Below are 15,215 nucleotides of genomic sequence, written 5' to 3'. Positions count from 1 at the left end.
CCCCCTGGATCTGTGTGGGTTGTGGTGAGGTGGGCTGCAGCTGGGGCTGGGTGGGACCCTTCTCGGTGGGGCTGGGCTTGGAGCAGGTGCCGGTGGTGCTGGGAGAATGCTGCATCCACCCCAAATTTTGCCGCTGCTACACTCCCAGTGCTGGTGTTGCCAGCTACCCAGCACACCCTTGGCTCAACACCCTGCCTGCACCCATGTGCTGGGAAGAGCTGAGGCTGTGCCAGGCGGCTGGTGGCGGTGGTGCTGGGAACGGAGGTGAAATCTGAAGTGAATGCAGCATCCTCCTTGTGCTGCTGGTGCCCACTCTGAGCCCAGCCCTCACCGAGAAGAGCCCCACACAGGCCTGGCTGCAGCCTGCCCTGCTGCATGCAGATCCAGGGGCTACACACCCCCTGTGCCCTCCTGAGGTGCAAACAGCGGTGGGAGCCACCTTCCCCCCATGAGCCAAGGCTTCAGTTCTCCCTACCCCCTCCCTCACTGCAGGGGGTCATTGATCTGACTCTCCCCCCTGCAAGCCCCTTCCCTCCCTCCCCCCCTTCCACCATACCGGACTTACCAGCTGGAGGCAGCTCTGCATGCTGCCAGCTCTGCTCCTTGCTGCCTGAGTGTTGCAGCTGCACATAGCATGGACATTTATTGACCAAATTCGTGGTTGCATCGGGCTGATATCCAATACAGACAGTTTTCTTTGTGTTGCTACTGATCCAATATCAGACCAATGTATCGGTGCACCTCAAGTATTAATCCCTTTGTTTTCTCTTAAAGCTTATATGTTATTCTTGATAAAAGTTAAAGCTTGGTCTGTTTACTGCAAATTTACAGGCCAAACTATCACCCAATGAAACCTGAAGTTACAGGCAGAAGAATCTAGTTTCCCAAATTCCACTTAACTACAGAAATGTTTCTACTCCCATTCTCCTGGGAACTCCTCATCTTCACATTGCTTTTCCTTTAGGCTTTTAGTTAAGATTTTGTTGAAAAAAGAATCTAGAAATTTGTTTTAAAAGCCTGGTCACCTGTCTGGAACTGGGAAGCAGAATGGCACATCTGGTTCATTGTTATTATAAACCATATATAAATTGTACTGTTCTTTCCAAGCTAATAGCTGCAAAACCATACTTCAGAGAGAAACAGAGGTTGGAATGATACATACCACTTTTGGTTTGAAAGGGGGCTCTACTTCTCTCTTTTCTAGTGCTGTCCAGTTGATTGTTTTGAAGAAAGAGTGGTCTCTGATGTGCCCAACAACTCCTAATCTCCTTGTTGGATCCCTTTCAAAGAGCTATATAATAAGATGTGAATTAGTTTCAACTTTTTAGCCTCCTATGGTGCGTCTTGACAAGTGTGGACATTTGTTTTCCCATGCCACACATGCTTTTGCATGCAGCACATTATCCTGGGTGGAGGAGGAGAGGCTGGGGCCAGTAATTGTGCTGGTCCCAGCAGCATTACCTGGGTTCTGGGGGTCTTCCGGGGCTGCAGCCACAGCAGGAAGCCTGGCTGGCAGCCAGAGTGTAGCTCTGGCAAGCCAGTCTCCAGTTTTCGGTAGTGTGCATTGCCACTACGTGTGCCACCATGCCTTCTTTTGGTGAGGGTTTTTTGACCTTGGGATCTCCATGGTCAAACCCTCCCACTTCCCCTGCAAGGTAGCAGCATAAGGAATGCCTGCATGCGCAGCGTGTGGCGCTGCAGACAGGTCTGTGGTGCCACACACACACTGCACTTCTGCACTCATCTGGATGTGGCCCTTTTTGCTCAGTAGGAAATAAAGAGACATTATGAAATTGTCCCCTAAAATCTTACAGTAACCAAGTCCATCAATCACTGGGTGCACCTACATGAGATGTTTACTGTGCAGTTGACTAATTAGGCGTGCAGTAAACATATTGGTGTCTAAACATGTCCCCATTAGGCTGGAGTAAACTAATTTACTCCACAGCAGTGCACATGTAGATGCTGGAGGGGCTGGCTGGGACATGAGAGTGCTTCAGTGTGGGGGCTGTCTGCCAGCTAGCTCCACATTAAGACACCCTCATACCCCAGCCAGCCCTTCTGCCACACGTTGAGTTGGAGGGTGCAACTTTAGGCTGGCAGCCTGATCCACCGGGCCCCCTGCCAGCTGGGTATGCTCAACCAGGCTCAGTGTGCTGGGCATGAATAAACTGTGGAGCTTATTGCTCCAGAGTTTATTACTCCTGGGCACCCATTCAAACGGCGCGCCTGGGAGCAATAAACTGTGCAGTTTATTCATGTGCTGTAATTGCATGTGTAGGTCACTGACAGTAAAACCACTCCTAACTAAAGTGTGTGCTGTTTCTGATTCAGTTTCTCTTTATAAAAATCTTCCCTCATTTCCTCATAACTAAATCTCTAAAAATCTTAAACCTAAGATTGTTATGATGAACCCAACATATTTTATTACAATTATAATCTAGTAACCTTTACTAAGATGGTGCCTGCTTGCCCTCCCCTAATACCAAAACCAAAGTCATGGTCACACTGTGCAATGAAACAGTTACCTTTTCTAGGATGTCCTTTGATTCCTTGGTAATCCAACGTGGATAATGAGGTGTGTCTACTCGGATTGACTCAAACAACTCATCCTCATCATCACCATGGAAAGGAGACTGTCCAATTAGCATCTCATACAGCAAGACTCCAAATGACCACCAGTCAACAGAAAATGTGTACTTTAGGCCTTGTAGAATCTAGTGCCACAAAAGCATATGTACAGGGGGAAGGAGTGGACAAACGGAGTTGATCATTATAAAACTGTGCTACCTAAAGAATTAGTAGCAATGTCTAGTGTTTCAAATACTTTGTTGTAGTTACTTAAAACCTGCCCCTTTTAAGCTTTGTGTTGACTTGAACACTAAATAGTATATACCTAGTTTTCTATTAAGCCATTCACATCAAGAGCACTTTCTTCATGTATATTGTAGATCTGTATTTATTTATTGATTTATTTGATTTATGTCTCTCCCTTTACAACAAAGGCTTGAGTGGCTTACATTAAGAGGACTAAACAACTTATTAATTAGAATGACAAGAGAACAAAGCAACTTAACAAGGGAACTAGGCTATCAACATAAAACAGAGATCCCCTACACAATATCTCACCCTAGCTTTGTTTGCCAAATGCCTGCTAAAATAGGAAGGTCTTACAGTGCTTCTGAAAAATGTCCAGGCTCAAACCTGTCAGCTACAACCAATAAAGAATTTTTAAAAGTGAGGTTTTTCACAAGAAAGAGATCCCTGAAAACAAACTTTTGACATAATTGATATGTTTTATTTAAGTGGCTAACAATTTTAAAAGTATTTGTATTATTACCAGCTACTTATGAAATCTGTGGAGATAAGTTTCCCTTACCCAGATTTAACAATATCACTTTAACACGGATTTTTCAGTAAAAAAATGTCTTCCCCACACCCTTAATTTGAGGTGAATTGCTCTAGAATGCTTTCACAAAATTTGTAGTACCTATAATTTACTAACAAGCCTCCTGTTATGGAGGCAATTAGAATCTTCAACTTATTTTGAACTGTATTGCAATCTCTTTAAACAAGATATTTAAAAAACACCTATATGTCTTAACAATATCAGCCTTATTGCAATTCTGTTGGATTTGTATTCCTAAATTACTTATTTGTTTGAAAAATAATACTATTTCTTATAATGATTTGATGATTCTAAGCTTAGTAGGCTTTGAATTTTAACTATTTCAAATCAAGAGCAGGGTCATACTGACACCGAAGCATTTATCTTGGAATCACTTGGTGTATGCTAAATAATAGGCAGATAGGAAAACTACCATTCTAAAAATTCACTAGTTAAATCAATATCTGAAAAATATTTTAAAAAACAAATAGATGGTATTGAGATTTTTAACTACCGATAGAAGTTATTGAGCTCACAGTATTTTTAGTTTGGCACCTGGCTTAAAAATATTTTAGTTTGAATCTTTTAATTTGAATCCTGCTTCATACAAACATATTCACTTTAGAATGCTATTTTGTCTTTAAAGACAAAGTGACTGATTATTATTCAGTGAATGCTGATTTTTTCCTGCATGACAAATCATAGGAAGTAATTGTTCCCCTCTACTCTGCACTGGTGAGTCCATATCTGGAGTGTTGTGTCCAGTTTTAGGCCCCCACTGTAGAAAGTATGTGGACAAGCTGGAGAGAGTCCAGCAGAGAGCAATGAAAATAGTGAGGGGGCTGGGGAACATGACTTATGAAGAGAGGATGAGGGAACTGGGTTTATTTAGTTTGGAGAAGAGAAGACTGAGTGGGGATTTGATGGCAGCCTTTAACTACCTGAAGGGTGGTTCCAAGTATGGCAGAAGACCAGCTTGGCTTAGCAGGCTTCAGTAAACTAAATCACAAAAAGGAAGCTTATAAGAAGTGGAAACTTGGACAAATAACTAGGGTAGAATATAAAGGTATTGCTCAAGCATGCAGGGATGAAGTCAGAAAAGCCAAAGCACAACTGGAGTTGTAGCTAGCAAGGGATGTGGAGGCTAACAAGAAGGGTTTCTACAAGTATGTCGGTAGCAAGAGGAGGATCAGGGAAAGTGTGGGTGCCTTACTGAATGAGGGAAGCAACTTTGTAACAGAGGATGCAGAAGAGGCTGAAGTACTCAATGCCTTTTTTGTGTCAGTCTTCACAGGCAAGGTCATCTCCCAGACTACTGCACCAGGCAGCACATTTTGGGGTGGAGGTGAACAGCCATCAGTGGTGAAAGAACAGGTTAGGGACTACTTAGAAAAAATGGATGTGTACAAGTCCATGGGGCTGGATGGGATGCACCTGAGGGTGTTGAGGGAGTAGGCTGATGTGATTGCAAAGCCATTGGCCATCATCTCTGAAAACTCATGGTGACCAGGAGAGGTACCAGATAATTGGAAATGGGCAAACATAGTGCCCATATTTAAGAAAGGGAAGAAGGATGATCCAGGGAACTACAGATGAGTCAGCCTCAGCTCAGTCCCTGGAATCAACGAATCTATTTCTAAACAACTGAAGGAGAAAAAGATGATTAGAAACAATCAGCATGGATTCACTAGGGGCAAATGCCTGACCAACCTGATTACCTTCTATGATGAGATGACTGGCTCTGTGGATGCGGAGATTGGTGGATATGGTGTACTTTTGATTTTAGCAAGGCTCTTGATATGGTCTCCCACAAAATTCTCCCAAGCAGGCGAAGGAAGTATGGGCTGAATTAATGGACCATAAGGTGGACAGAAAACTGGCTGGAGCACTGGGCTTAGAAAGTAGTAATCAATGGCTCAAGTTTAGTTAGCAGCTGGTATCAAGTGGAGCACCCCAGGGGTCAGTCCTGGGGCTGGTTTTGTTCAACATTTTATCAACGACTTGGAAGTTCACCCTCAGCAAGTTTTCAGATGACACCAAGCTGGGAGGAGTACATGATATGCTGGAGGGTAGGGCTGGGTTTCAGAGAGACGTAGACAAATCGGAGCATTGGGTGAAAAGAAATCACATGAGGTTCAACAAGGACAAGTGCAAAGTCCTGCACTTAGGATGGAACAATCCCATGCACCAGTAAAGGCTTGGGACCAACTGGCTGGGCAGCAGCTCTGCAGAAAAGGACCAAGGGGTTACAGTGGACAATAAACTGAATATACCCCTGTATTCAACACTGGTGAGACCACATCTGCAGCACTGTGTTCAGTTTTGGGCCCCCCACTACAGAAAGATATGGACAAATTGGAGAGAGTCCAGCTGAGGGCAACCAAAATGTTGAGGGGGCTGGGGGACATGACTTATGAGGAAAGACTGAGGGAACTGGTTTTATTCAGTCTGGAGAAGAGGAGACTGAGAGGGGACTTAATAGCTGCCTTCAACTATCTGAAGCAGGGGGTTTGAAAGAGGATAGAGCTAAACTGTTCTCAGTGGTGGCAGATGACAGAACAAGGAGCAATGGTCTCAAGTTGCAGCAAGAGAAGTTTAGGTTAAATATTAGGAAGCTTTCTCTCACTAGGAGGGTAGTAAAACACTGGAACAGGTTACCCAGGGAGTTGTTGGAAGCTCCACCCTTGGTGGTTTTCAAAACCCAGGTAGACAGCTTTGACTGGGATGATCTAGTTGGGGATAGTCCTGCTTTTAGCAGAGGGCAGGACTAGATGACATCCTGAGGTCCCTTCCAACCCTAATTTTCTATGATTCTATGATCAAACGCTCTCTCTTGGAAGAGCTAGACTGTACTGTACCTACCTCAGGAGCAATGTAGTCTGGGGTACCACAAAAAGTGGTGGCCTTATTCTCTCCAAAGACATTCTCTTTGCACATCCCAAAGTCAGCTATTTTGATATGGCCTTCTTTGTCAAGCATCACATTGTCTAGTTTCAGGTCTCTATACAAGAGGAAACAATACTTCAGAGTAATGTTTGAGTTAATGCTTCAGATCGCATAAATCTACATACAAAGTAGTAAGCTATATAAAATAGCCCTGCCATGTCCTCATAGTTTTAGTTATAGCTGAAAATTCAATTTTACAAGAAAACCAGACTAAGACTATAAGCCTGCAGCATTATTATCATTTTACTATAAAATCTTAAATATTTGCTCTAACATCCGTCATAAGACTATCACATGCATGTCTGGAAACAAATTCACATTTGTTAAGTTTCTTCATTAGAAAGCCAGGGAATTACATGCTTTGTTTTTGGTAGTTTGTTTGCCACCAATAAAATAAAGATTTCAGCATTTCAGTCCAAAGCTGGCCAACTGGTAGTCACCTGTGACTTGTCAAATCCAGCAGGAAAGAGTTTGTTAGACACTTTAGTGTAACCACAGCAAACTGATGTTAAATGTGTTAATACTGCCTTCAATATAGTGCTTCTACATTTTATATTCTAAAATAACTCTTAATTGTGAATGCTTCTGGATGCAGCATCTCCAAGCATGAAGGAAAACAAATTGCTCCCTGTCAGCCTAGGCAGCAGGGAGCCACACGGGGTGGGGAGGGTTGTCCCGGTTCAGCAGGATGCTGCCTACCAACCACATGGAGATCCACCCCAAACTCCATGTGGCTAGGACACAACTGCCTGGCAGCTGAGACAGCTCCCCCCCCGTCCCACTGTGGGCCAGCCAGATCTCCCTCCAGCTGGAATGGAGCTACCCACTGGGCCAGGATAGTCCCCTGCTGCCCTCCAGAGCTCGGGGATAAGCCTCTGTGTCCCTTGCCAACCCAGAACTGGCACCCGGGGGAGCCTGGATCTCCCCCTGGCTGCTGCAGAGGAGCAGAGCAGGGAAAAAGCAGCCCTGGACTGGGCTGCTCCTGTTGGGTTCAATTTGCTCCTGATGGGGGTACACATATAGGTGTGCTCCGAGGAGTACTTTAATAAGCACATTAATTGCACATATAGATGCGCCCAGTTTTTCTTAACAATAAAGTTCTGATTAGAGCAAATATATTTCATGATGAAAGAGAAATGTTCTCTCCTTGGTAGCTAAGCACTAAGTTTCCCAAAGTAGTTGTTAAAACTGCCAGATTATGTCAGGACCATGAAACAAATATCAGAGTCCTTGACTGCTGCAGCAGCAGCCTTTAAGATTTCCCCTTACCTATTTCATAAGACCGTATTTTTGGATACCAAAGGAAAGTTCCTTATTCTTGTTTAAGTTATTACATTAGTTTACCTCATTAAAATCTAGAGGGCTTTAAATGAATCGGGAATATGCTCATTTCAAGCAACTAAATTGTAAATATTTACTTCGTATTATATTTAGTTTTGTTTATTAGGAAGGTAATCTGAACTATACCACTGCAAGTATAACTGCACTGGAAAGCAACCTGTGTGGACACTTATTTTAGAAAAAAGTGACTTTTTTGGTTCAGTTTAAGCATCTGAGTGCAACAGAAGTTGAACTGGGAAAAAATTATTGTCCTTGCAGAATAAGGACATTCCCATAGGAAATTACAGCAGTGACTGTATCCTGGTATAATTCTGCCAATAAACAATTTTTTTGGGCGAGGAAGAGAATAACTCACACAAGGCAAAATGACTAGGGAAACAGGTACCTTGGACTTCTCATACCTTCTAATGTATGGAGAACAGTTTGCCTGAGGGAGAAATGCATTAGGCCAGGGACAGGCAATTATTCTGGCTGGAGGGAAACTTAACGACTTTTGGTAAGCTGTCGAAGGCCGCAAGGGAAGCCCCACCCCTTGACAGGAGCCCCACTCCCTAATCACCATCTTGGGACTGGAAGGCCCACCCTTAACTTTGCCATTAGAAGTCCTGTCACACCCCCATCTACCCCACCACTTCCCCCAAAAGTAATCGTTTTAGCTGGTGGGTTGCTGACTTGTAACCAGAAAAAAACAAATCATATACTAAAAATCAAACATCTACTATAACATATTTTAATTTTATTTCAGAAAATATATTTGTCCTGATTTACATGTGTTTGCATAGTGTGCATAGAGGTGGGTAGCATAATAGCTCAAAATAAAGTCTTATTTTTGTATACTGTCTATGGGGGTTGTATGTGGGGTATGTATGTGTGGGATTTGTGGGGAGTTGTGTGTGGGGGGTTGTGAAAGGGTGTGGGAGTGTGTGGGGTTTTGCAGGAGGATTGGGAAAGGTTGTGGGTGTGTCTGGGTAGGTGTGGGGTTTGGGAGGGTATGGGACTTGTGGGAAGGTTGTGAGGGATATGTGGACGGTTTGTGGGTTTTGTAAGGAGGGTGTGGGGGTGTGTATGGGTGGGTGTGGGGTTTGTGGGTGGGTGTACCATCCCCCAAATGTGCCTACCCTCCCCCAAATGTGCCTTCCCCCCTGCCACTGGCAGCAGCCTCAGCAGCAGGTGGTGGGACCTCAGGATGTTTCTGGCCTGTGGCAGGCAGAGCCCCCTGGCAGCACATGGCTCTGGGTGAATCCCAGGAGCTGCACGTGGTGGCAGAGCCAACCCAGCCCGGCCCATTGGTGTGCATCTTCCAGCTGGACTGGGCTGGGTCTCTGCCAGCAAATGGGGCTCCCAGCACTGCAGGCAGGATCTACATTCCATCAGACCAGGCTGGCTCCATGTCTCCTGATGGAGAAAGCCACACATGGAGGTAGGGAGCCTGCTTGGCCCAATGGCATGTGGAACAGGAGCCACAGGGAGTCATGAACCATTGGGCTAGGTGGACTCTGTGCTGCCAAGTCCAGCTCCCTGTTGGAGTGCTGGAAGAACCACGTGGAGGCATGGAGCTGGTGCACAGCTCCTGCCTGCAATGCCAGGATCCCTGCATGTTGCCACTGAGTCAGCCTGGTCTAGGTTGAAGGTGCGCACAAGCAGGCCAGGCCAGGAGGGCTCTGTGCCACCATGTGCAGCTCCTGGGATTCAGCTGAAGCTATGTACCGCCAAGGGTCTCTGCCTACAGCAGGCCATGAGCGCTGCAAGGGCTTTGAAGGCTTGTTGCTGCTGCTGCTGCCAGTGGGGATTGTGTGCTATGGGAAGGGGGCCCACACCCACCCATAACCCTCCCCCCGACAAATACCACCCCCACCTCCTGTATGCAGGAGCTATCTGCCCCTATCACTAGCTATTTAGTTGCATGCTGTCATGCATGGTGCTTCCACCTGGGGCTCTTGGTTGGAGTGGCGGGAGCCCCATGGAGGTAGAAGCACAGCCCACCTTGTCCAATGGCACACAACCTCTGAAAGTCCACCTCCTGCTGGCTTAAAGAGGGCCAGCTGTGGGCTGGTAATAATTCTTTTTGGAGAGGCCCCATAGGCCAGATAGAATGGACTGGTGGGCTGGATCCAGCCCATAGGCCATATTTTGCCAACCCTGCATTAAGCTGAGGGACCCCCAAATTCTAGAAACAATAGGCTTCCTTATATGGCTTCCTATGTCTTCTCCTAGCCAACTGTAAACTATACCTCCTGCCCCCCGAAAAGCTTTCTTAATGCTGCTCAAATCACCCTCCCCCTTTCAGAAATTTGTTAGTAATGCTCTCAAAATATCTGAAGAAACTTGGTGCAATGGTGGCAGGATACAGTGGCAAGAAACTTGGTGCAACAGTGCCCATAGTATCATATAGCTGTACAACATCAAGATATGAAAGTTGATTTCTGGATTAATTTACAATCTAGGCAGCAACACAGAGCCTTTTCACAAAGAACACGAAAAACAGAGGTTCATAGAATCGTAGAAAAGAAGGGCTGGAAAGAACCTTTAGAGGTCACTTAGTCCAACCACAATTTCCATAGCCAGCAAAAGAAGATGAAATATTGAAATCTGAATACTGTGCTTGGAAGCAACTAATATGAAATAAAGATCTTTGTGTGTAATATGAATAATATTTTAGTATTTTTGTTGCTAGAGGGAAAACACAGGAAACCAGTTATACATTAGTCTCAAACTATAATAAAATCAAATCTGTAATAGAAAACTTATTTGTAATATGTTCTACCTGTCAGTTAAATCTACTAACTCAAGAGATATACAAAGCTCAGGTCCCATATCAGAGGCATTCAACACTCACCTATAAATAATGCCTTTGCTGTGAAGGAACTGTAAGCCACATAATATTTCAGCTCCATAAAATCTGGAATAGAACAACAACTCTTTAAATTGTCTTGCTTAAATAAAAAAAAATTAAAATTCTACATAATAATTGGAACTGGCAAAAAGGTCTCCATAATAAAGACAAAAATGTACTGTACATTTTCATTTTACTGTACATTTTCTTAAATATTTGCGATATAAACCTTGCATTCGTGTTTTATACCATTACCCTGTACCTGCACTATGGATGTATTGAGTATTGAATATGACAGTATTAGAGTGATCTTGTAGCTGTGATGGTCCAGGAATTATGCAAGAGGCAAAGATATTCTGGGTTCTTTTATTGGACAAACTGCAAAGCTGGGATAAAATTGGCCATGCTTTTGAATACAAAGTATTCTTTTTCAGGGCTGAAGAAGAAAGCAAGCAGGGCAATGATTAAAAACGGTGGGCAGAGCTGTGAAATAAGAGCAAGAAGCAGCAAAAAAAAAATTATAGGTCTTAAAACTGGAGGAAGTGGGGAGGTGATTTTCTGACATGGTCAAAATTGTAACACTGGATAGGAAGGTGCAAGGTGTCTGGATTCTAGTAGGGGCCCATGTAGCAGTTCAGGTTGGCTATAATGATCCAGACTTGAAGTGGGAATCTGTCATTATATTCTGTATGGGTAAAAATTAGGGCTGTGCAAAGCTTTGGATCATGATTCAGATTCAGAGATGACTAGGATGATTCAGAGGCCAAATCTACTAATCTGAATCAAATCACAGGAAGCTTTAGGCTTTCCGAATCGATTCGGAGCTTCCAAATCGATTTGGAAAAGATTCAGAGATTTGGCCATAGGGTATAATGGGGAAGCAATGAAATATCTGTAACCCTGTTTTCCTTTGGATGATTCAGAGGAAACTTGCAGGGATCATAGCCTCTGCTGAGAGCATGACACGTGCCAGGTTTCAAGGTGATAGGTGTAGGGGTTTCTGGGAAACTTCACCCCAAAATTCTGAAAGCAAAACTCATGTCACATATGTGTTAAGCCACAGTGGGGTGAAAACTCCAGGGACAGTAGCTCTTACTGAGGCCACAAAGCTTGCCAAGTTTCAAGGAGATAGGAGCAGGGGACTGCATCCCAAATTCTTGAAAGCAAAACTCATGTCACGTGTATGTGTTTAGACACAGCAGGGTCAAAACTGCAGGGCTGGTATCCCCTGCTGAGGCCACAAAGCCTGCCAAGTTTCAAGGAAATGGGTGCAGCAGTTGGGGAAAACTGCATCTCAAGCTGCGGACAAGCAAAACTCGTGACATGGGTGACACTGTGTGTTAATGTGCAGCAGGGTGAAAGCTGCAGGCATGCTAGCCCCTGCTGAGGCCACAAAGCCTGCCAGCTGTCAAGGAGATAGGTGCACAGGCTTCTGTGTTCTGGGGCCCTGCACCTCTGCCTGTTGACAGGCAAAACTCATGACATGGGTGCTTGTGCAACTGTGTCTGTCTTGGGGCATGAGTTGGGGGGCAGGGGGACGACAATGACTACTGCAGGCCTGACTGCTAAACGACTGTGTTACCAATCAATCATGATTCACTCAGGGACCAGCTCAATACACAGTAGCTAGCTAGCAGCTACTAGATAATGAGTTAATGAGCAAGGATTAACACTTACAAAACCAATACAATATAATCAATCAATAATCAATACAGACAATCAACTGCCCCAAGGCAGACAGTCAGTTGCACAAGCACCCAAGTCATGAGTTATGCCTGTCAGCAGCTAGGGGTGCAGGGCCCCTGCACCTATCTCCTTGACAGCTGACAAGCTTCGTGGCCTCAGCAGAGCCTGCAGGTCTGCAGCTTTCACCCTGCTGTACCTTAATACACAGTGTCACCCATGTCATGAGTTTTGCTTGTCCGCATCTTGAGGTGTAGTTTCCCTCAAACCCCTGCACCTATCTCCTTGAAACTTGGCAGGCTTTGTGGCCTCAGCAGGGGCTATCATCCCTGCAGTTTTGACCCCACTGTGACAGGAATTTTGCTTTCAAGAATTTGGGGTGCTGTTTCCCCCAAACCCCTGTACCTATCTCCTTGAAATGTAGCAGGCTACATGCTCTCAGCAGAGGCTATCACCCCTGCAAGTTTCATCCCAATCAGACAAAAAACAACAAAGTTATAGATATTTCATTGACTCCCCATTATACCTCATGGCCAAATCTCCGAATTGGCTCCAAAGCTTCGGAGCTGATTTGGCCGAATTGAAGTGGGAAACCGATTCGGAGCTCTGAATCAAATTGCTGGCATCAGAATTGGCCAAATCTGAACCCGAATTGAATAGTTTCCTATTCACACAGGCCTAGTAAAAATATGTAATCACCGGAGTTCTTAATCCATGTGGTAGGGGCAGAATGTGACAATAACAAATAGTAAAACATCCACATGACAATGACTATGCAGCCCCTTTAAAAAGGACAAAGGTACCTCAAAGATGATTTGACTGCTCCTAGAAGGATTGCAGAATTCAAATTTATTTTCAAAACATTATGCCCCCTTCCCCATGTTCAAAATCAGCAGTAGGGACTGGTTCCAGATTCCAGGTAAGGAAGAGTCCCTGCTTTCCACCTTTATACATTCCGTCAAATCAAATGTGGTTTGCCTGATCTGAGTTATTTTTATTACTTACCATATTATCTTTAAGATACCAAGTTATCCATTTAAGGAAAAAAGAATCTCACTATTTTACTGCATAAGAAATGCATATATCCTGGATAGCCGTCCTATTGGCAGCATCAAAGAGTTTATGCACTGTGCTTTAGGGAAAAGCTGTGATAAAACTAACTGTCCCAGTAAACAAGAGACCCAGGTTCAAGGCCTCTATCACCAAGAGGGGGTTTGAACTTACCATTCTGATTTCCCATCACAGAGCTGTAACCACCATGCCACAGGTTAGCTGCAAGCTTCCCTGAGCACCACTGGCCCAAGATTTATTTATGCATATATGTATTTTTTCTTAAGATGTCATTTAACAAGCGGCAGAATACCTTTCACTAAGGACCCTGTTGGTTTGGGACTTACGTTGCTCTGAAGAGATCAAAGCGCCCCTTGTCTTGTATATGGAACATCAGATCTCCCCCATTCAAAAATTCCATAACAAAGAACAGATGATCCTATTTACAAACCAGAAGAGAACACAAAGTTACCTTGCTTATACACCTTCAGCCACAACATGTTCCCGCCTGTCCCAAAAAGCATACAAGGGACATGATGGGGTAGCATACTGCTGCTATGAAAGAGTCTGACTTCCCACATTATGCTGAAGTATTAGCCTCTTACTAACACTCTAACTAAACTAGAGTTCCCATTGCTATAGATCAGTGGTGCTCAGTTTCTGGCCCATGGGTCAAATCTAGCCCATAGTCATGTCATCTGTCCCCTGGCCTCTCCATAGGTCTGAAAATGTGACTGCATGTTACATTATGTGACTGCATGTTAACACTGCTACCATTCCCGCTGCCAAACTTTCAAAACCTGAGGGCCAGATGACATGCCTTGAATGTGGGGCTGGGACTTGGAGTTCTCTGCCACAGGGCCTCAGCTGGGGCCTGATCTGGTGTGAGGGGTCAGGACTGCTGAGCTGGGGATGGACCCACCGTGTAGAGCTTGGGCCAATCTGGTGCATAGGTCAGGAGCTGAATCCAGTCCATGGGGCAGAAGATGTGATTTGGTGTGTAGGACCATGCTTGACTTGGTGTGCAGGGCTGGAGCCATACACCAAACTGGCCCCTCACACTGAATTAGGCTAATGGACTGTATCTGGCCCACGGAGTAATCCTGTGCTAGTCATCCAGCCTGTGGGGCTAAAAGGTTGGGCAGCACTGCTATAGGCTTAGTGAGCTCTACGCCATTTCATTCTTCTAGTTCATGTGCCGCCAGACTTTCTTGAAACACAAATTTAAATGGACTTTGTTTGTACTTCCCTTGATGATATCATAAATAATCTTAGTCCCATCCAGAATAAAATCGGAAGTTAATATATCAAACATTTAAATCTCATCATTCTGCAGGATTTAATTCTGTCATCTTGGTATAGTGGCACTTTGCACCAACTTTGTTTTAAACTACTATATCAAGTTCAAGACAAGAAAACACATTTCTTGTAGGGAGGCCAAATGTCACTTATCCAAGTCGCTGCATCGCTAGTAACAGTACTCCCACAAAGACAAAAAGCTTAATACGCACTGTACCTTAGTCTGAAATGTGCAGTATAGGTGTGTAAGAAATGGATTCTCCCATGCAAGTGCTAAGACTCGCTTTTCAACCATGGTACATTCCACATCATCATCAATTAGTACCACATCTTTCTTAAGAGCTTTAATAGCAAAGAATTCATTCTTGCCTTTCAATTCAACAAGCAGAACCTGCAAAACCAGGAATGAACAAGGGCACACATAAAAAACATTAACTAAGCTCTTGTAGCTCTCAGTGGAAGAGAATTCTAGAAGAAGCCATTTGAAGGAGGTGCAGAAATGAAAATAAAATTATTATTGCCCAAAAACAGAGCTCCTGGGTCTGGTGTGGGTGTTCACTTTAGGAACTGGGATGCATGAAATCTACATTGGACAAACAGGCAAACTTCTTTGTAATGCCTCTTGAACTCAAAGACTGGTGAAGAGGACATGGACCCTATTCATTAGAAAAGTTT

At 44.3% G+C, this 15,215-nt stretch overlaps 1 protein-coding gene across 3 annotated transcripts in view; it reads right to left on the bottom strand.

Moving 5' to 3' along the window:
* PRKCD (protein kinase C delta) overlaps positions 1-15,215 on the bottom strand; it is a 136,000-nt gene that overhangs the window by 2,063 nt on the left and 118,722 nt on the right. For all 3 annotated transcript variants that reach the window (XM_019547434.1, XM_019547433.1, XM_019547435.1), the window contains 6 exons: positions 14,758-14,931; positions 13,589-13,680; positions 10,512-10,574; positions 6,251-6,389; positions 2,529-2,717; positions 1,163-1,291 (listed from right to left, as the gene is read on the bottom strand). In XM_019547434.1, the coding sequence (XP_019402979.1) occupies positions 1,163-1,291; positions 2,529-2,717; positions 6,251-6,389; positions 10,512-10,574; positions 13,589-13,680; positions 14,758-14,931 (786 nt within the window). The remainder of the gene's footprint in view (positions 1-1,162; positions 1,292-2,528; positions 2,718-6,250; positions 6,390-10,511; positions 10,575-13,588; positions 13,681-14,757; positions 14,932-15,215) is intronic.

The sequence above is a fragment of the Crocodylus porosus genome, unplaced genomic scaffold (assembly GCF_001723895.1).
Source record: "Crocodylus porosus isolate Cpor-Errol unplaced genomic scaffold, CroPor_comp1, whole genome shotgun sequence".
Lineage (NCBI taxonomy): Eukaryota > Metazoa > Chordata > Crocodylia > Crocodylidae > Crocodylus > Crocodylus porosus.
This window is presented reverse-complemented; position numbering and strand designations above follow the sequence as displayed.